The sequence below is a fragment of the Pan troglodytes genome, chromosome 14, assembly GCF_028858775.2.
Source record: "Pan troglodytes isolate AG18354 chromosome 14, NHGRI_mPanTro3-v2.0_pri, whole genome shotgun sequence".
Lineage (NCBI taxonomy): Eukaryota > Metazoa > Chordata > Mammalia > Primates > Hominidae > Pan > Pan troglodytes.
Window position 1 is genome coordinate 82821254 of NC_072412.2, and position 22223 is coordinate 82843476.

The 22223-nt window shown below is 36.3% G+C and overlaps 1 protein-coding gene across 23 annotated transcripts in view; it reads right to left on the reverse strand.

Annotated features, from left to right (window-relative positions):
- MYCBP2 (MYC binding protein 2) overlaps nucleotides 1–22223 on the reverse strand; it is a 282961-nt gene that overhangs the window by 98500 nt on the left and 162238 nt on the right. For all 23 annotated transcript variants that reach the window (XM_063792229.1, XM_063792227.1, XM_009427092.5 and 20 more), the window contains 8 exons: nucleotides 22098–22216; nucleotides 21278–21365; nucleotides 18730–18779; nucleotides 14771–14943; nucleotides 12896–13040; nucleotides 7569–7784; nucleotides 2990–3045; nucleotides 1273–1388 (listed from right to left, as the gene is read on the reverse strand). In XM_063792229.1, coding sequence (XP_063648299.1) covers nucleotides 1273–1388; nucleotides 2990–3045; nucleotides 7569–7784; nucleotides 12896–13040; nucleotides 14771–14943; nucleotides 18730–18779; nucleotides 21278–21365; nucleotides 22098–22216 — 963 coding nt within the window. The remainder of the gene's footprint in view (nucleotides 1–1272; nucleotides 1389–2989; nucleotides 3046–7568; nucleotides 7785–12895; nucleotides 13041–14770; nucleotides 14944–18729; nucleotides 18780–21277; nucleotides 21366–22097; nucleotides 22217–22223) is intronic.

Sequence of the window (22223 nt, forward strand, 5' to 3'; positions counted from 1 at the left end):
AGGTGTCCACTTGACTGGATTAAAGAATACCTAGAAACCTGGTAAGGCATTACTTTTGTGTCTGTGAGAGTGTTTCCAGAGAAGACTGGCGTGTGAGTGTGAGTGCAGTAGGTGGAGAAGATCTGCTTTCAATGTGGACAGGCGCTGTCCAATCAGCTGGGGACACAGAGCAAACAAAAACAGAGGACAAGTGAATGCATTTCTATTTTTTGGAGCTTGGATAAACACTTCCTCTACTGTCCCTTGACATTTGAACTCCAGGGTCCCCAGCATTTAGACTCCAGGACTTATTATTAGTGGCCCTCCTGGATTTTCAGACCTTTGGCCTCAGACTGAGAGTTACATCATCTGCTTCCCTGGTTCTGAGGCTACCTGCATCTCAGGATCTCCAGCTTGCAGGTGTGGCCCATAATGGGACTTTTCAGACTCCATAATTGTGCGAGCCAATTTCCCTAATAAATCCTCTCATATATCTAATATAGTCATGCATTGCTTAAGGATGGGGAAATGTTCTGAGAAATGAATCACCAGGCAATTTCATCATTGTGCAAACATCAGAGTGGACTTAAGCAAACCTAGATGGTACAGATTACCTGGGTTATATGGTACAGCCTATTGGTCTTAGGCTACAATCCTGTACAGCATGTTACCCTACTGAATACTGCAGGTAACTGTAACACAATGGTAAGGATTTGCATATCTAAACATATCTAAGCATAGAAAAGGTACAGAAAAATCTTATAGGACCACCATTATATACGCTGTTCGTCACTGACCAAAATGCTATGAGGCACATGACTGTATAGATATCCTATTGGTTCTGTCTCTCTGGAGAACCCAGATTAACACAATGATAGATTAAAAAATGCATTCATTCATCCATATTTGCTGTCATTATGTGCCAGGCACTGAGCTACACTGGAAGATCCAAACATGAATGCTTTCTGCTCACAGTCAGGAGAGGCACAGACACACCCACAGGGGAGAGACAGGGTAACAGCAGCGTGGAAGAGAGCACACCTGACTAGTCACATCAGGAAATGGAGGGAGAGAGTCATGAGGGCTACAGTGCCTGGGCGGACACCAGAAATTATTACAAAATGTTAATGCACTAATTAAATACTCATTATGAAAGAGAAAACAAGGCCTCAAATAAGTTATGAAACCTATCCATATGTCTAGTACAAGTTAAAGGGCAAAACTAGAAGATAAAAATAATTTTGACTCTAGTTATTTGAAGTAAGTAGTAGCTCATGGCTTTAAAGAAAATACCGATTTCAATGCCATCAATGGTAACATGAAGAGTGTAGAGTCCAATAGCCCCTGGAGTCCAATTTGCACAATAAGTCCCATCATTATTGACACGGATCAGCATATTCTCACTGGGTCTGAAAAGAAATAAGATGGATATTGGAAATTTTACTTTTGGTTAAGCAGTCAACATCATTACGATAGTTCAGCAAACATTTAATTTGTTTGCATACCTCCTGGCAATCCTACCACCCTGCCATAGTACGCTTGCCTACTCTCCAAAATGCTTGAATTTCACTTCTTTCTTACCTCAAACCTGCATCACCTCTCTTCCTAACTCTCAGGTGATCATGACCTCACCTCTTTCTTCTGTGAGACAATAAGCAATCAGATACAACCTCAAAGTTGCAATGTGATTAATAAACCTACTTTCCCCTGCCTTCTCTCATGGTAGAATGGAGGAAGTGTCCTGGATCTGATCCAAAGCTAGTCCCTCCCCTTGTGCTGTGAATCTTATTCCCTCAACATTTTTATGCTGCAATCACCTTGTTCTCTCTCATGCATCATCAATTACTCTCAATTTAGTGAATCATTTCGATTAGCACACAAACTTTAGAATCTTCACTAACACCTCCCTTTGGTATTACAACCCCCTCTAATAAGGTCTTACATCTCTTCTCCGATTTATATCAAACTCCATTCTCTCACTTCTACTTCCTTTCCACAATTTATCCTTACTAGGCTTTTGTTTCCAACATTTCCTTACAACTGCTGATGTCAAAGTCACCAATGACCACCACGTCCCCAAGTTCAATGGTCACTTCATCCTCAGCAATCTCTCAGTAGCATCTGATAGCTGACAACTCTTCCTATCTTGAAATACTTCCTTCTTTTTGCTTCTGTGACATTTTCCTGGCTTTTTTCTTATCTCACTGGCCATTCTTTGTCAGTGTTTTGTTGCTTTCCCTTTTCTGACTACCGTTTAATTTAAGGAATGCCCCAGGATTTGGGTCTGGGTCATCTTTTTTCTACCTATGCCATCTATCTAGGTGACAACCATTCCTCAGTTTTAAATGCCATCTCAATATAGATGATTCCCAAATTTATTTTCCCCATGAGTTTCAAACTGGTATTTCCAGCCTATACATAATTCTGCTATCTCAGATTCACTTCAGAGATTTTTCTAAATTCTATGGAGGTGATCTCTCCAAAGTATAATGCATCTAATTATTTTTTCCAAGTTTCTATTTTAAGAAGTACTGTTCCTAACAAATAAAATATTAACTCAAAAAAAGTCCTTAAATCTGAAGTTAACAGAATTACTTATGGGCTGAAAAATTAAGACAGTACAATCAAATACAAGTATACCACATGCTGAAATGTCTCCACAATTCATTGGAAGGAGAAAAGGAATAATTTTTAAATAGCAAACAAACAAAAAACAAACTAATCAACCCTAAACAAGTCAATTTAAACATTTTTACATACTAGATATCTACTTTACATACCTATTTTCACTAGTAGGTAGTATTATATAATATATTGGCAGTATTACAGTTGAATGTAAACACATTCTTTCTGCAAATCTATACATTATTAGGTGACATCTCTATCGGCAACCTAGAAAAATGCTATAAAGTATTTATTTATAGAAAATAAAGTTGAAATGCAGGATGATTTTAGCTGCAAGCAGCTGACAACACATGTTTTGGTTATACTTTGAGAAAACGATCCTTACCTCTTAGGAGTTGGTGATGCAAAACGTAGTTCTTCAAATGAATAATTTTCATAAACCTTTAAGAAAGAGACCAGTCTGAACAATCGTAAAATCATTTAAAAACATTCTCAATTAACAGAGTAATATATTATTCAATAAATGGTTGTGAGACAACTGGTTATACATATAGGAGAAAAAGAAAAAAAATTACCTACATTAGACCATTTATTAAAGATAAATTCTACAAGGTTTGAAGATCCAAAAGTAAACACCAAAACTTAAAAAAAAAAAAGCAAAAGAAAAAACAGATAACATCTTTTGAGTACATTAAAATTTTAAAGTTTTCCAAAACAAAGATACTATAAAGAAAGGAAAAGCTTCCACCTTGGAGAAGGAGATTTGTAACTTGTATAACCCAAAGGTGATATGCATCCATAACATATAGAGAATAAATCCATACAAAAGAGATAAACAACAACAAAAAAAGACAGTCAAGACAATTCTCTGAAGAAGAAATCTGAAAGGTCAATAAAGACTAGAAAAGTTATTTAACTAAACTTGGAGGAAAATACGAATTAAAACAAAACTAAAATAAATCACATCATGGTCATCAAATTGTGTTGGTAAGAACCAAGCGCAGAGGAGAACATGCAGCACCTGCTACTTTCATACATTGCTCGTGGGAGTGTGAGTTTTGGCAATACTTAATGTAGTTGTAGTTGTGCATGCCCTACAACTTAACAATTCCACTTCTAAGTATGTATCTTACAGAAACTCTTGCTCATGTACAAAAGGAGACAAATACAGAATGTTTATTTCAGTACAGTTTATAATAAGCGTCCATCAATGGGAGAATGGACAGATTATGGAATAGATCCCCAATGGAATACTTTAAAGCAGTTAAAATGAATGACCTATAGCTACATGGCTGAACCTCAAAAACAACATTAAGCAAAAATCTGGCAAAATGATACATACAATATGATATTATTTTATAAACTTCTGGAAAACGTATTGAACAACCCAAAATATACTGCTTATGAATAAATTTGTATTCAGTAAGAGCCTATAAATATATACAGGAATGAGAATCACTACACTCAGGGCAGTGGTTACCTCTAAGGAAGGGGTGGTAATGGGTCTGAGGAAGGGTTTATGCAGGCTTCAATTGTACCTGTAGCAATCTGTTTCTTAATAAAAAAATAACAAAATGACCTGAAACAATTATGGTAAAATGTAAAGACAAAAATGGGCTGTAGGTACATGAAACTTGGCATATTATTCTGAATACTTCTGTATGCCTGCAACATTAGCAAAGAAATCATTATCTTTCAAGGTTCAGGTCAAGATGTCCAACTGCTCATCTACTTCTAACTCCTCCTGTACTTACAGTAAAAGGAAGCAAACTCAAAGCCCCCTTCCTTCTCTCTACCCTGTTTGTTTTCATAAAAATGAATTAGAAATGATCTAGCTGACTTTACCTACTCAAAAGTTACACATGAGAAAAACGCAAGTTAAGGCTGAGTCTTTAGCCATACAAAGGTGAGAAAAGGAAATCCATGTTTCTAGACTTTCAGTACAATGTATTTTCTATTTCATCACTCTCCCTCAAATTCATATTATTAACACACTTAGTAATGAAAGAAGAGACCATATTTCATCTTTCCATCCTCTACAATACTTGGCTCACTACTGAGTGAATACATAGTATCTGTGAATGGTTGATAAGGAAAATTTCCTTTCCTGGGACCTGAATTAACATTTCACAGATACTGTTTGGGAATGGTATTCCATACCTGCTCTAAACCTAGGCTACTCAGAACATGTTTGAAATACTGCATTCCGTTGTGGTAACAAAATTTGCAAAAGAAATTATACAAACTGAAGCATGTTCATAGGAAACTAAAAGATTAGGGAGGTAAGGAGACTAGGAACTAAATTCCTTAAGCAAGTGTTGGAATAGAGAAGAATTTTTAGCCTTGCTTTTTTTTTTTAATAGTAGAAATAATTTTAAAATTTGATGCTAAAATAGCCAAATGTGTAAGATGGATTTTTTAAAAAATGAGACAAATATTTATTTCGGATGTAGAATTCATAATGAGATTATTAATTTGGTGAGTAAAAAGTGAGAGAAGAGAATTCTTTAACAGTCAGTAGACAATTCACCTAGAACTCTAGTTTCTCATTCCCTGATTTCTTTAACCTCAATAACTTCAACTTTTTTTTCCAGCCACTCACACCAAAAGTCACAGACCTGTGACATTACTCAGAATTGTTCTGTCTCTGAAATCAAAATAAAATGGCCTGTTCAGTTTTTTACCTCAATAACTATTCTTATATCTACTTTGACGTCTAGTCCCTCTTACTTCCTTGACTCTCTGAAATTTCTTCCCTTCCAAACTAAATTAGGTTCCACTGTCCTCTCTTTAGCTACCATATACTTAACTTCCTTGTTCCACTGTTCTTTTGCTGACCTAGCAAAATTTTAATGCTAGATCAATCCAAATGATTGTTTTATCCATGGTCATATGACTCACACTGTTATTCACAAATAATCTTCAATTTCAACTGATTATTCAAAGGCATCTAATAAATCTTTTCTGATCGGTGCTTTCTTTTAATCTCTAGAATAACAATTTCATTTTATCCGCTTTGTTTCAAAACCTTGACCCTAAGATTCATCACTTCCATTTCCATCCCAAAACATATAATTACTGTTTTAAATAATTCCTTTGGCTGCAAAACCTACAAATTTACTAGCATCTGTATTAAGCTTTCTTTTCCTTCTTCTGGTAGAATGAAACAAGCACTACTCCTCCTCCTATTTAAGGCCAATGCTACCACTTGAGCTCTAGATTCTATTTTTATATTCGGAGTATCTTTATTGTTTTTTCTCTCAATTACCTCCTAATCAGCACTCAAATATGTAACTCTGTCTCTATTAATAAGACCCCATACTCCAAAACCTTCACTCAATTCCATTTCCTCTGGTTCTTTCTATAGTCAAACATCTTGAAAGGCTTATCTACACTCACTTCAGCCATTCCCTTAATTATGTGTTGCTTCTTTGGCTAGTATTCTTACCAATGTGAATTGTTTTTCCTTTTCCTTTCTTTTTCTCTTATCTATCTTGTAAATCAATATTTCTCAAAGTTTAGGTTTTGAATTTGAATCACTGCATATTTGTTTCAGGTAAATTCCTGAACCTCTCTCCAAACCCACTGAATCTAAATCTCTGGGTGCTTGGAAATCTTTTTTTTTTTTTAAGTAAGTGCTCCAGATGCTTCTGATGTAGAGAAGAGTCTGAGACTCAGTGATATTGGTGTTTCTTAGGATCCTATCCTGGAACTTCTGTCTTCATTCACCATAGAAGGTATCATCTATTCCCATGACTTCATAAGTAATGTAAGTGCTAATGATTCCTGAATCCTTTCCTTGAGGTCAGACTGTGATCACTCAGGTCTGTACATCTAACTTTGTTTTATACATCTTCACGTAGGTATTTCAGAAGTATCTAAAACTCACCTCATCCAAAACTGAATCTGCTATCTTTCTCAACCAAAACCTGCCCCTCTTCCATTATCAATTGGACACAAGCTCAAAATGTGAATTTCATCTTTTATTTCCTACCTTTCTTCTTTACTCCACCTCCACTAGCTACCAGGTTCTACTGATTCTATTGAATCTATCCTGATTGACAACTCACTAGTCCAACTGATCAGCATATCTCACCAAATTAAGTCAATAGTCCCCTAAAGAGACTAAAACCAAGTCATGTTTCTTGATAATCTGCCCAATTACACTGTCCATATTCCACCACAATCGTTACAAAACACAAATCTAATCAAGCCATTCCTCTACCCAAAAGCCTTCAATGGCTCACCACTGCTCTCTGAAAATGCCAAAATTACAAACTTCAGCTTCAAATAATGACTACCTTGATAATTCAGATTAACATTGCCTCTGAAGATAACTAAAACATCCAAAATATATATTTTTTAAATGTCTAAAGGTATTAGAGAGCTAAAAATCCCAAAGAGTTCTAGGAGATACATCTGGCATTTGAGAGAACCCAAAATTGAAGGGGGCATAGGTAAACCCCAAAACCCTGAAGAGATACATTCTAGCAAGAATAGTAAACTGCAAATAGACAAGTACTTAGAAATTTTATTTTATTTTTATTTTTTTGTAGAGATGGGGGTCTCACTACGTTACTGAGGCTGGTCTCGAACTCTTGGCCTCAGGTGATGTTCCCTCCTTGGCCTCCCAAAGCCCTGGGATTATAGGTGTGGGCCACTGTTCCTGGTCAAAAGTAGACAAGTACTTTCACAGGAACTGAAACTCAGCCTAATCCATCTGTATCTCTGATTCGATTAACTTGATCTGTAATTGGTGATCCCCTCTGGACATATGCCAAAAACCAATGAAAATCCTCTCTGAAGACAGGATAACATCATCTTAATAAGTGTTGCTGCAAATTTAATATCCATCAAATGCTCTTTGGACTTACAATTTCATGTCTGCATCTGAATCACTGAAATGTTGGTTAAATAAACAAATGCTGAAAACTAAAATTTTTCTGATAAGTAAAATAAATTACCTTCATCATTGTTATGGCAATATATCGAGCTTCCTTCACTATCATTGGTTCATATGAAACATCTAGCTTTGGTGATGCCAGCCCTCCATAAGTCATGTCAGTATTAGAAGATGCAGCTGTTACTGCAGGACTGCCAGGAATCCTTTGAGGTTTCTTCGCTTGATCTTGTTGTAAAGACATTTTTTTCTGAGAAACAGGGACAGCTTTCACTTCCACCTAAACATGGTATTATAGAAACCAAATACCATTATTATTTAATTGTCACTGACATCAAAATAAGCAACTTACAATTATAAACTCATAATTATGTATACTTTATGTTAGCATTGGTCTGTCTCTGGCATTCCCTTCAAAGGCTTATTGAAAAGAGTTCAAATGACCTCAAGATGGGTTGACAATATGAACCACGAACACGGTGTAAAAACAAGGCCTCATAGTTTTGGAATACATAATCCGAGATATCAAAACATAAAAACAAATGCACCACTAATAAAGTACAGGAAAAGATAGTGGAATGAATCTACATTAAGTTATTGCAGGGACTAACAAATTATTTTATCAGGTAATGCAAGTGTAAATGCTTTCCCACAATCTCAGCACATTTTAAAGCACTAATGTCAGTTTGAGCTGCACTGTTCTACAGAAGAAAATGTACTCTATTGATAGAAGTTTCAAAAATTAACACTTAATAAAACAAATCTTATACCTAAAGCCCAAATATGTTTCTTTACTCTGGTGAAGAAAGAATATTATTAGACAGCCCTATCACCAACATCAACATTTGATTTAAGCAATCTATTAAATAATTAAACTTTGCAACTCACTTTCTTTAAGAATAAAATGGGACTATCTTTCGTCCACTAACTCTACAGTATAGATGCAAAAAACAGATTCGTTAATGGATGTTAATATATTGAAAATACAAATTGTCTTATAAAAATACCTTTTAGATATATTTTCCAGGAATTATAACTTTGCAACTCAATTTCTTCAACAAAACGGGACTATCTTTGATCTACTAACTCTACTATTTCATCTACTAACTCTACTATTTCTGAAAAATACTTTTCAGAAATATTTCCCAGGAATTATAAGAAAACATTGTTTTTATTTGTTTATGCATTGGCAGAAAAACACTTGACCCCCAGGCAACCACAAATGTACACACAATTTGAATACCACTTTAGTTCTTCAGCAGGTATCACCATTCTGAGCTTTACTCAAAGTTTCTGCTGCTCCCTACAGACAATAGTTTTGTGGTTGGCAAGAACAGGTAATTCAACAGGATTGTCACAGAAATAGAAAAAGTGCAGAGATAAAAGTGATAGTATTTTTAAGTAATTGAGAGCTACCTCAGAACTACAGACTGTCTTTAATGTTTATTGTTCTTAATAACGCGATTCTATGGAATCAGTAGTTAGAGACTTTCGCTATTTACATAATGTTAGGCACAGGTGACAAATATGTTCCATTAAGTGACCACTATCTTCAGGTGAGGTTACAAGAGATCAGTATTTGGACTGACACAAACCCCTGGAAATATTAAAAACCCATTCTTATATTTAAAAAATGGCAGTTTACAGGTATATGGTTAAAATTTCAACTCAAACACATGTGCCAGCATAAAAAGCTTTAAACTTTAAACAGTTAAAAAATTTGAAGATGATACAGACAGGAGTCAGGGATATACTGGATAGGAGAAGGTGGTTCCCTGGCAAAGGCCCCACTCTCAAGCCTGGAAACCATGACCCTAAATGAGAACAGTTTATCCTTGTATTCCGCCTAAATGTTGCCTTTTTGGCCAGCCCTGCCCCCCTACCCTATGCCCCTATAAATCCCAGACTTCAGCTAGCAAAGAGACAAGTGGCGAATACCAAGAGGAGAAGCAGCAACTGATGAGACGCGCGGCTTAACCTCAGACGGCACCACTTAGGAGAGGAGCATGGCTGGAGACGGCTGGGCTTCAGGGAAATATCACCTTCTTCTCACACCATGCCCTTTCTAGCTCCCCTTCTGCTGAGAGCCACTTCCACCATTTGATAAAATCCGCCGTGGCTGGGCGCAGTGGCTCACGCCTGTAATCCCAGCACTTTGGGAGTCTGAGGCGGGCGAATCACAAGGTCAGGAGATCGAGACCATCCTGGCTAATACAGTGAAACCCCGTCTCTACTAAAAATACAAAAAATTAGCCAGGCGTGGTGGCGGGTGCCTGTAGTCTCAGCTACTCGGGAGGCTGAGGCAGGAGAATGGAGTGAACCCAGGAAGCGGAGCTTGCAGTGAGCTGAAATCATGCCACTGTACTCCAGCCTGGGCGACAGAGCGAGACTCTGTCTCAAAAAAAAAAAAAAAAAAAAAAAATCTGCTGTATTCACGCATTCATCGCGTTTCAAACCATTCATATGACCTGATTCTTCCTGAATGCCAGACAAGAATTCAGGACACACTGGGTGCAGGAACCCAAAAAGGCTGTCATGCTGATTCTTCACTGAGCTGTTTAACACTTAGCCATCCACAGACAACAAAGCTAAAAAAGCATTAATTGTGACACACCCCTAGATGCTGCTGTGGGGCTGGAGCCCAGAGGCGCTTGCCTGGGCCCTGGCACCTGCTTGCCTCGGTGCTCGCCATCCTGCAAGGGGTCTGAGTGCAGCAGTCAAGTAAATGAGCCACACCACACCCACATCCCAAGTCCCACAAAGGGGTCAAGGGAACTCTCCTGTCTCAAACATATTTGATATTAAATTACAGACACTATTTTTATACATACTATTTCAATTTAACCTTTCTGTAAGCAACTGTATTTACCCTAAGTATTTAATAAATTATTATTAGAGTCTATGTGTGTATGCACCATGAACCTTGAAGTAAATCACTGAATAATTTTATACTTTAAGAAAACTGAGACATTATAGAATAACCATTCTGCTTTCTTTTACAAACTGTGTTGCTTAAAAAAAAAGTTATTTTTGTATTTCCTATGTGACTTTCTCTTGTCAATAAATAAGATTTCCTTAAAATAAACTTTTTTTTTTAAATTCACAGGAAGTTTCAAAAATAGATGAAATGTCCTATGTACCCTTCACTCAGGTTCCCCCAATGGCTACATTTTATCCAACACTGTCAGACACTGATGGTACTGAACCAAAACCAGGAAATTGACATTGGTACAATATGTGTGTTTAGTTCTAACTCACTTTATCACAGGTAGGGAACAGTCATTTTATAAGTAAAAAATTATAACAATAACACTTGTTGCTTTTGAAAGCATTTTGGAACTCACTGAAATATTAGCTGCAAATCAACTTTTATGTTTCAAATAATTAGCTATTACTGCATAAAGATTTTAACAATTTATGAACAGTCTAAAGTGCTCCTAAGACTTCATATACTAATAGGCTGAAAGTAAAATAGGTTAAATTAATTTTGTTTCCAGCTAATATAATATGATATTAATACATTAAACATCAGTAGGAGCACAAATCACTTCTTCTAGATAGTATTTAGAGTGGTTTTCTAGAAAGTTTCTAAATTGGATAAATCTGACATGAATTTAGAGCACACTGAGTAAGAGGTTTAAGTCAAGGAAAGATAGTAGGAGAAGCAAATATATGGAGGAGAAAGAAGAGGAAGAAAAGAAGGAAAAAGGAGAAGGAGGTGAAAGTGAAAGAGGAGAGGGAAGAAGAGAGGAAAAAAAAGCAGATCCATCATATGGTTAAAAAAAGAACTCTAAGATGAAAAGAAAAAAAGATGAAGTCTGACTTTCAAATGCAAGATATAAACATACCAGATATCAAAAGAGATAATAAAAGGTGCAAAGGAGAAAACACAAGAAAGAAAATACAACTAAAGAAATACCAGAAGCGTAACAGTATGAACGTGGTATTAGAATGTTGTCACATGAATAAAAAACTTAATCTTGAGGGTTCAAAGATTGGATTTAACAACTCACTACATTGAGAAATTCATCAGTGAATACACAATATACAAACCCTTCAACATCTTAATGTGTATTGTACTGTGATCAAAAATCTGTCCTTGAGTAGTAATTTTTTTCATATCACTATCAGGATAACTTTATTTTTAAATCTTTTTTTCTTATAATTTGTGATGCTTTTTGCATTGTATAGAATAATTCCAAGTAGGCATGAACTCAGTTTGTGAAGGGTATGACTTGCCTTAAAAAATAAGATAGAGAAAGCATCAGAGTATAGCATATTATGTATGTATGTGTGTATGTATATATAAAGTATATTATATGTACTTAACATATGCTATTACATAGACACTATTCCATCATACATTATATTTATATCTTTGGGTTATAATAAAAATTCTGACTATGGATCATGGCCAAATATTTGAAAGATACTGCTAAAAGACTGATTTTGATTTAGTATCAGGGTTGAAACCTTTTCCATACAGTTTTATTTACTGGTCTTAAGTCATGTAAGCAATGTGTTCTTATTTTTTACTTAGGTAAGATGCTACATTGGCATTGTACTTCTTCACGCTATAAAATAAAGAATGCATGAAGTAGTTGAAATAGTTCTACTGAAAATAATATTGAGGCAAAATTAGCTACCCAATGAGCAAAAAGGATTTTGTGGCTTAATCAGCTCTAAGCTTCAAACAACCAATCACTCTATAAGACAACTTTGAAGGAGGAAAGGGCTGGGGACTGCCTATATAAAATTTTATTCAATATAATTTTTTCAGAAATAAAAGTTTTAAATGAGATATTCATATTAACAGATTAAATCACAAATAATTATGTATAATATGCTCTGAAACATTATTATTAATATTTCAGGTAACAGGTATCCTAAAAACTCTATATTCATCAATATGGTATACAACTATTTCAATTCCTCATTCTTTTACAATCTAAACTCATATATTTCTAACTTAATGAGTGTTATTTTTAAAATGTGGTTTCAGTAATACCAAACACAGAACGTACTTGAGTCTTTCAAAACTATATACAAAATTTAAAAATGTATTCTTTCATGCATTTATTCAATCAATACATATTGAGGGGCTTCACTGTATGTGTCTAGCACTCTTTAGATGGATACTTTCTTATCCCTCCTTTGAGTCCCCGTAACAGGTAGCAAAATGTAAAGAACAAACTCACAAAAAAAAACAGGTGTAACTTGGACACTTGGGGAATAATTAATATAAACAAGTCATTTAAACAAACTTTCAGCATCACCCTTTATATAAAGAGGGTAGAACAAATGGACTCTCAGCACTTGGCATTTCTAAAATTTTATCAGTCACTGCAGCCAGTATATAGATGTCTGCTAATTTAATCCAGTTATAATTACCTTCATATTGGGAACATGTACCACATCCCCATACTGGTCTTTTGTTTGAACAGTTATGGTGGTAGGCCAACCACAACGAATATCATCCTTATTCAGGATCAAAGATGTTTTCTGAGGATCCGCATATGAATCTGGCTGAAGCCACCTAACAGTAATGAAAAACAAATAAACAAAACCCCAAACACTGATCAGCATCTTCAACAATTAATATAAAATTAAGCCAAATGAACAAAACTTGTATCAAACAAAATGCTAAAACATTATCTTCATTTCCAACTCAGTGATAATCATGAGTGTCTCCCTCAGAAACTGTTAAGGACAAATTCATTAAAAAAACATGCCTAAGCACAGGAGATTTCTGATATTTAAATACAGTATAAAAATACTTTTTAAAACCAGGAAACTTGAAATTTTAACTATGGCTAATTTAAAATCACCAAGAACACGAATGTAGGTTGTGCATAATTTGAAGTCCTGAGCAGGCTCATTCTCTCTGAAGGAGCTCCACCTTACTCTGCCATCCTGCAAGCCTGGAAAAAGCAGTGTCTCTGTAAAAGCAGGGGTAGAAATGGCCCTCTACTTGCCTGACAGCAGCCAGGTTCAAGGTGTACTGCCCACCTTTTTTTCACACAGTTTCTCAACTATCTTCCTCATTACCTTGCTTTCCACCTAAAATGCATCAATGTTGTGTAATTTGTGATGTTCATTCCTGAATTCATTCTGTGATCTACACATTCAAGTTGTCCTGTGAGCTGAGTAATAAGTAATTCTACCATGCATTACATAAAAATGTCTGCATAGTATAGTAGTGAGGCTGACTTAAGTGATTTGACATTCCTCTCCAATCACTATTTTGTGATTTTTAAAAACTAAAGAGTAATCTCTGCAATTGTAAAATTAAAACCAGAAAAAAGTTGGGATTTTTTTTTTACTAGTAAAATCATGCAGGCCAGCATATTTTTTCCCTTTTCATCCTAAAAACAAAAAGCAACAAAAATAATCAATTAACAACTATAATAAATTTAATTTAATTAGTTAATTTTTTTTTGAGATAGGGTCTTGCTCTGTTGCCCAAGCTGTTTGCAGTGGCACAATCACAGCAACCTCCGCCTCTAGGGTTTGAGCAATCCTCCCACCTCAGCCTCCAAGAAGCTGGGACTACAGGTGTGTGCCACCATGCTTGGCTAATTTTTGTATTTTTTGCAGAGACAGGGTTTCGCCATGGATTGCACTGGCACAATCAAAGCAACCTCTGCCTCCAGGGTTTGAGCAATCCTTCCACCTCAGCCTCCAAGTAGCTGGGACTACAGGAGTGTGCCACCATGCCTGGCTAATTTTTGTAATTTTGTAGACACAGGGTTTCACCATGTTGGCCAGACTTGTCTCCAACTCCTATGCTCTAGCAATCCACTTACCTCAGCCTCCTAAAGTGCTGGGATTACAGGCATGAGCCATTGCACCTGGTCTTATCATATACTATCATAACTATTCCAGCCTGGGCAACATGGGGAAACTCTGTTTCTACAAAAAATACAAAAAAGAAAAATAGCCGGGTGTGGTGGCATATCTGTAATCCCAGCTACTTGGGAGGCTGAGGCACAAGAATCGCTTGAGTCCAGGAAGTGGAGGTTGCAGTGAGCTGAGATCATGCCACTGCACTCCAGCCTGGGCAACACAGTGAGACCCTCTCTCTCAAAAACAAACAAACAACCACCAAACAAAAATATTAACTATCATTTTATATTTCAGCAAGTTAAACATACACAAACCAGACTTTTTTAAAGTAGTATTTTAGTATTCTAATGACTCCCCTCTTTCAGAAATGAAGAAAGATGAAAGCCCTAAAATAAAGTAAGTAACTTAAAGTACATTTACCTTGCAAGCCTTCCACCACTTGATCCTGGGACACAGGCAATAAAATCATCCAGAAAAGACTGTTCATTGCTTTGGATTTGGAGTGGTAAATTTCCCTCAAGTGCTTCTAATATAGTTGGTGAATGAGAAAGAGCCAGACCCTTTCCAAGAATTCCAGAATGGGTTTTGCACACCTGTTAAGTAAAAAAGAATATTTATATATTCTTAAAAATAAAACTTTAATTACATAAAATATTTCAACATGCAGATACTTTCAGATAGGCCTTTACGGAGAAATCATTTTCTCCACGTACCCCACTGTTCCTTCTTTTAACCCACAGAATAGGAAATTCCTAGGAGAGAAAAATATGAGACAATATTTCCAGTCTCTTTCCTCCCTCAAAAATAAATGCCTTGTCAGAGATCTGCATGCTGGATAAAATGGTGTATCTCCTTCCATGCCAGTCCTCTATATGTTATGTCCTCATTTTCAAGGCCAGAGCTCCCTTCTGTCAGCAACTGTGGATGTCTCCCCCTTTTTTCTTTTTGAGACAGGGCCTTACTCTGCCACCCAGGAGTACAGTGGTGCCATCACAGCTCATTGTAGCCTCGACCTCCTGGGCTCAAGCGATCCTTCTGCCTCAGCCTCCCAAGTAGCTGGGACTTACAGGCGTATGCCACCATGGCTGGCTAATTTTTTTTAAAACTTTTTGTAGAGATGGAGTCTTGCTATGTTGCCCAGGCTGGTCTTGAACTCCTGGCCTCAAGTAATCCTCCCACCTTGCCCTATCAAAATGCTGGGATTATAAGCCTGAGCCACTGCACCCGGCTTCCCTCTTTTTCAGTCCCCCTTACAGGCAGCTATCATGAGTAAGGTGTGTCTGTTCTCTTGGGTGGGTGGGCACCAAGGTCTTGACTTGGGTAAAAAGTGGGTGGAAGCCTGATTGTGGCAGTACACACATCTCATTAGCCTGCCTAAGCCTTACTAAAGTTAAGAAGAAGAGGCAGATAAAACAAATTTTAGGTTTCACCTATCTGACAAGCAAGTCTTATGTTTTTGGAGAGACTTGTTTTAAATGCTGGAACTCTGAAAACTTTTTACTGACTATAAAATAAATTCCAGTAAGATTTTTTCATAGAAAATAATTACATTTCTAGTACTATCAAATTTGAAATTATACAGTTTCAAAAATAATCATCTTTGGAATCAAATAGACTTAAGTACAAATCCTGGCTTTGGACAAATTATTTGCTGTGTGCTCTTAAGCTAAAAAGTTACCATCCCTGAATCTGTAAAATGTATAAACTGGTCATCAAATAATCTCTCTTACACAGTTAAAAAATTCAAACTAAATAATGCATATAAAATATATAATACATTGCCTAACAAATAGTGTTTAATACATGTTAGATTATCAGAATAACTACCTTACATGCCAAAAAGAGGCAATTTGGGACACCATTTTTTTTTTCTTGAACAATAACATAATAAAGATCTCTCCATATCTGGTCTAGATGACACCTTATATACCATAATAATCCCTGAAATTATAAACCATATATGAACTCTGATATGGTTTGGCTCTGTGTCCCCACCCAAATCTCAACTCGAATTATAATCTCCACATGTTGGGGGAGTGACCTGGTGGGAGGTGACTGAATCATGGGGGCAGACTTCCCCCTTGCTGTTGTCCTTACAATATCTGGTTGTTTGATAAGTGTGTAGGCCTTTCCCCTTCTCTCTCTCCTGCTGCCATGTAAGACTTGCCTTGCTTCCCTTTTGCCTTCTGCCATGATTGTAAGTTTCCTGAGGCCTTCTCAGCCATGTAGGGAACTGTGAGTCAATTAAACCTCTTTTCTTTATAAATTACCCAGCCTCAGGTAGTTCTTTATAGCAGTGTGAAAATGGACTAATAGAAACTCTTTGATAGTTCTCCTTCACCTAGAATGTTGCCTGACACATATTGTTTATTATATATCTGTTGAATTTATTTTTATTTTTGAATCTTAAGGTACAAAGATTTAACTTTAAAAAAGGAATACACATAAGATGCCAATGGCTTTTTAAAACTCAGACGTTTCTTAACATTACTGACAACACTACAGCTCCCTATGATCAGAAGACAGTGTTCAAAATCACAAACTTTTTTTTTTTTTTTTGAGACGGCGTTTCACTCTTGTTGCCTGGGCTGGAGTACAATGGCATGATCTTGGCTCACCTCAACCTCCGACTCCCGGGTTCAAGCGATTCTCCTGCCTCAGCCTCCTGAGTAGCTGGGATTACAGGCATGCGCCACCACGCCCAGCTAATGAGACGGGGTTTCTTTTGTCACCAAACTGCCAGCGAACAAATCCCAGTGCAGTTGCTCACTAGCTGTGTGATCATGGGCGAACTGCCTAAATGCTCTATGCCTCATTTGTAAATGGAGATAAAACTTTTTAATTCATTGGGTTGCTGTGGGGAGTTAAAAATGCACAAAATGTTTAAAATAGTGCTTGACAAAGATGAAATAAATGTTTTCATTATTACCGCTTTGATTAATTCACCTCAGGAAATAAATAAAATGTAAAGCACTAGCCTTAGCAATTACAAGGTCTGGGTACCAGCCTTTGTTTCCCTTCTGAGTCTTCAAGAAGTCACAAAACTTCTTTGAACTTCAGTTATTATAATTGTAAGATGCAAGACCTAATACTGATTTCGAAGTGTAATTATAAAAAGAGAGAGATAATATTAAAGATGCTGAAACCTATGACGTGCTCTACAGATATTATTTAAATCACTATTACTAACTACATATACCTAGTATAGAAAATAAGTATGATCTAAATTGGTGTTTTCCAAATGTGGGCCCAAAGTTCTCTGATCCATGGCAGAATTAGAAAAACTAAGGCTATAACAGAGTCTTCCATTCTAAGACCTTTCCATCTGGGGCTATTAAAATGTCTTTTATTTTATAAGACATTGCTGATAAAAAGTAGTACATTTTTAAAGAGTGTTTTTACTTAATAAGTTCTCAGGAAAAATATTTTTGGAAAATTTTACAAATCTATCACATCCTAGGGTCTGAGTAACACTGATCCAGTTGAGAGACTCTCAACTTTTCTTCTATCTTCACACCATTGCTAGATGCAAAATTTTCCCCATCACTGATGTTCTCAGTGTGTGGTATCCAATGGGGCTCACTTAGCAGTACATCAGAAACTCTGGTTTGGCCTAAGTAGGTATTACAATTTGACAAATGCTGTCTACAGATTCTGATATTTCCATCCTATTACAGATTACTAGCTAGCTGAAGTCAGACTAATGAAGTAAGAAAACAATGTAGTCATCTCTAGGCAATTTTGAGAAATATTAGGTTGACGTAACAGATCCAAAGGGGGTATTGCGCTGAAATATAGTACTCATGTATTTCCATTCAGTGCCAAATGTGCTAGTTAATGCCTAAACGAGCAAAAAAGGTAAAGCAAACAATAATAAAAACAACAAATGATGGCTCCCAATTGTCTACAGGCAACTAGCCCTAACCACTTAATATGACATACTGGTTTGTCACAGACTGAGCTCACCAACTGTACCAACCTCACCTTTTGCTGCTTCTTATAACACAACTATACATCCTTTGTGAAATGTCTTTCCCCTTTCTCTAGCAGGCAAAAAAAGAAAAACAAATTCTTTCAAGATGCAATTTAAATGGCCACAGTTCTGCAAGCCATCCTCCGCACCCTTGGCACTTGATTTGTTTTTTTCTCCCGATGGATTTTTGTCTAACTCGAGTCAATTACCCACCAAATACATAGGGCTCACATGGGTTTCTCCCACCAAAGGGAGTAATTATAAGTTATTTATCTCTATAATGCCAATGAATAAAGTGAAGTACTTAATGAATGAACCCAATGGTCAAGACAAATAGGCTGATCTGAGTGATAATACTTTTTAAATTAATGTACAAAGTTTATCCTTAAAACATTTGGGACAATACCTGCAATGCAGCCTCCTCAAGAATTTCAAGGTCTTCTTCTAATTCATTACCTGTTGTGTAAATAAAGAGTTTTACTAAAATATGTCAATATTTAGTTTAGTTTAATTTTCTAGTCCTTTGCATTCATTACACTTTTTTTAAAAAAAATAATTCTGCTATTCCAGATTGAAAAGATTTGTGATTCTGGAAAAAATCCCAGTGGCATACAGTTTAATATATAAGATACTTCCAGTGGGAATATACTACAATTCTCAAGGCAATACTCAAGAAGCATCCACGGGTGATTTGCCAAAGATATATCCTACATTTATGAATATAAATGTATACTTTCTGAACTTAGTGTATTCGTTTTGTCTAAAAAAAGAGGGAACAAATTATTTCAGATCTGGGCCTTTATATTTTGGTTGCCTTACAGAAGAGCTATGACTTTAGTAAACAACAGGGACTCACAGAAAAATATAAGGCAGTGACTGCATCCCCTAGCCATTTTCTCCTTTATTAGTTAATATAGAACATATTTTATTTATTGATCTTTCTTTGATAGTTTAATTATTAAATGTTACTAATAAAGTAATACTTGTTCAATGGGAAATACTCAAATTGTATAGGAGTGTAGAACAAAAAATTCTAAACCTCTAACCAGTGCCATGCTCCCTTAAAACTATCCAGTGTCAACAGCCTATGTGTTGTTCTAGAAACTTGGTGTGCAAACAAACCAAAAAGGTATATGTGTTTCAACCACACATAAACATACTCTTTTTTTTTCTTTTGAGATGGAGTCTCACTCTGTTGCCCAGGCTGGAGTGCAGTGGTGCGATCTCGGCTCACTGCAACCTCCACCTCCCGGGTTTAAGTGATTCTCCTGCCTCAGCCTCCCGAGTAGCTGGGACTACAGGCATGTGCCACCATGCCCGGCTAATTTTTGTATTTTTAGTAGAGATGGGGTTTCACTGTGTTAGCCAGGATGGTCTCAATTTCCTGACCTTGTGATCCACCCACCTTGGCCTCACAAAGTGCTGGGATACAGGCGTGATCATACTTTTTTGTAATATACAGAGTAATGTATGCAAAAATGGGACCTTCTTCTGCAACTTGCTTTTCTCAATATAATTTGGACAGCTTTCCTTGTTAGGCTGTATAGGTCTACTTTTTCAAAGAGCTGCATAGACTACCATTGAATGGCTATGCCATTACTTATTTAACCAGTTCCCAACTGAAAGACATTTTGGTTGTTTCTAGGTTTTACAATCACAAGCACTGCTATATTAATCCATCCTTCAACATACACTTTTTGAATATTTGTGCAAGTATGTATAAAAATTTTCTATGTCAAAAAGTATGTATAATGTAAAATTTAACAGCTATTGACAAAAATAGGTTGCTAGCAATTTTCCTCATGTGGCTAGAATACAAGGTCTCATTTCCATACATATATACCAATATTAAGTGGGAGAAAAGGAATGGAGAAGAATAAAAGGGACCAGGAAGAGAAAAGGGAATAAAGAAGGAAAGGCAGAGGAAGAAAAGGGAGGAAAAAATAACAGTGGGAAGAGTAATCTTCAATGAAGGAGTAAAGATGGATTTTGGGGGGGTAAGAAAATAAAACTTTAAACCATGTATAAATATTAGAGAATCAGTAAGCATTTTTATTTTCAACTTTACTCCCTTGATTATAGATTAATCTGTATATCATACAAATTTGCTCCATATAAAAAAGTACCACTTCTGCCACTGCCTCATCTCTGTTCTGCTTCAATGAAAAACTCTTCTAAAGAGCTACCTATATTCAAATGGACCGCCCTTCCTTACTTTCCATTCTCCCTCTCTCCTCTGAAAGTACTTACAGTTCTCTCATTTTGCTAACATATTTCTTATTGCATATACAAGCAACCAACAAGTCTTCAAGTCCAATGATAGATTTTAATTCACTTCTCAGAGCATGCAAAAATCCCAGGAACATCCCCTCTCCTGGTTTCTCTCCTGCTTCACTGACTGTTCCTTCACAGTCTCATCTGCAGCCTCCTCTTCCTGTTCTGTGCATCTTTGAAATTTTGATAAGTCACAGCTTTAATCCTAAGCTATCTTCTCTTTCTTATCTACTTGCTCTAGAATATCTTTCACACAGTCCCATGTCTTTAAATAACGATCATATTCAATTACATTTCTATCGACCTGTTCTCTGATCTAGACAGTGAGTATTCAGTTGTCTACTTGATATTTCCACTAGAATATTTAAGAAATATCTAGAACTTTTGGTTTAATACTATATATTCAGTGCTTGGCTGAATATACACACTATACCCACTGCCTGGCTCAAAGCATGTATATGCATAAAAAGGGTGTCCATGTGCGTGTGTAAATTAAAAAAGGTCAGAGGATACCCTTGAGTCTCTAAACAAACTCAAATTACCAGTACATGAAGCAGTTATTGCTCATGAATATATGAGATTACAAAATTCATTTTGCAAATCTATTTTTAGACCTTTTATAATACATACAAAACGAAACAAAACCCTATCAAAAAACATCCAGTATTGGCCACACTTACCAATAGGAAGTGCTAGGTCCTTCTTCATCAGAGCTGCTGCACAAACCCCACCAAGATTGGCTAATTCTTTTTCCAATTGGATGACTCCCTATGGAATTGCATAAAATTTGCTGCTTTAAAAATGTTTGAATGATAATACGGATTATCAACAAAATGTGATTTGAATTCAAGCATTACTTTTAAAATGAGAAGGAAGCACGTGAAGCTAATGGTTAAATTGAGAGTAGATGAGATTCAGTACTCAATGTTGTGGCTCAGGCTGGTTATAAGGTTCAGGTTTAAAGGTTCATTGTTCAAATAACTGTTCATTCATGACTTTGGTCCACTTTGTCCTTGGTTTTATTTTATTGTATGATTTAAAACATTTAGACAAGATGATAGCCCCTTTTTGAAAACAGGTTCTACTGTTTACTCAGAAAGGTATAGCCAACTGAACAGGTTCGGGGCAGGTATAACTATACTTCAAAGGCTGGGTCATGTTGCACAAACTCCATCCTCTTCATGTATTAAAAGTAGCAAAACAGACCACTGCACATAAACTACAAAATATTTAGAATTGCACACCCCTAGGTTAAAATTAATTTCTTTTTTTTTTTTTTGTAGAGAAAGGATTTCGATATATTGCCTAGGCTGGTCTCAAACTGTCTCAAGGGATTCTCTCACCTCTCAAAGTGCTGCAATTACAGGTGTGAGCCACTGCACCTGGCCCCAACTTTTCGAATAGAGGCAACAGTACAATTTAAGTCAGTTAGAAGCACAACTCACTAGCCCTTAGAAACACAATCTTCCTTAAAAGAATGAAAAGATAATTCATTCTTACCTCATCAGGTCCAGGGCTAAATTCATATCCAATTGCAAAACACTTAAAACCATAGAAAGAAGCTTTGTCATCTTTCACATAATCTGATGCAGTCTCCAATGAAAAAAGGGCCTCATTTCCTAATAA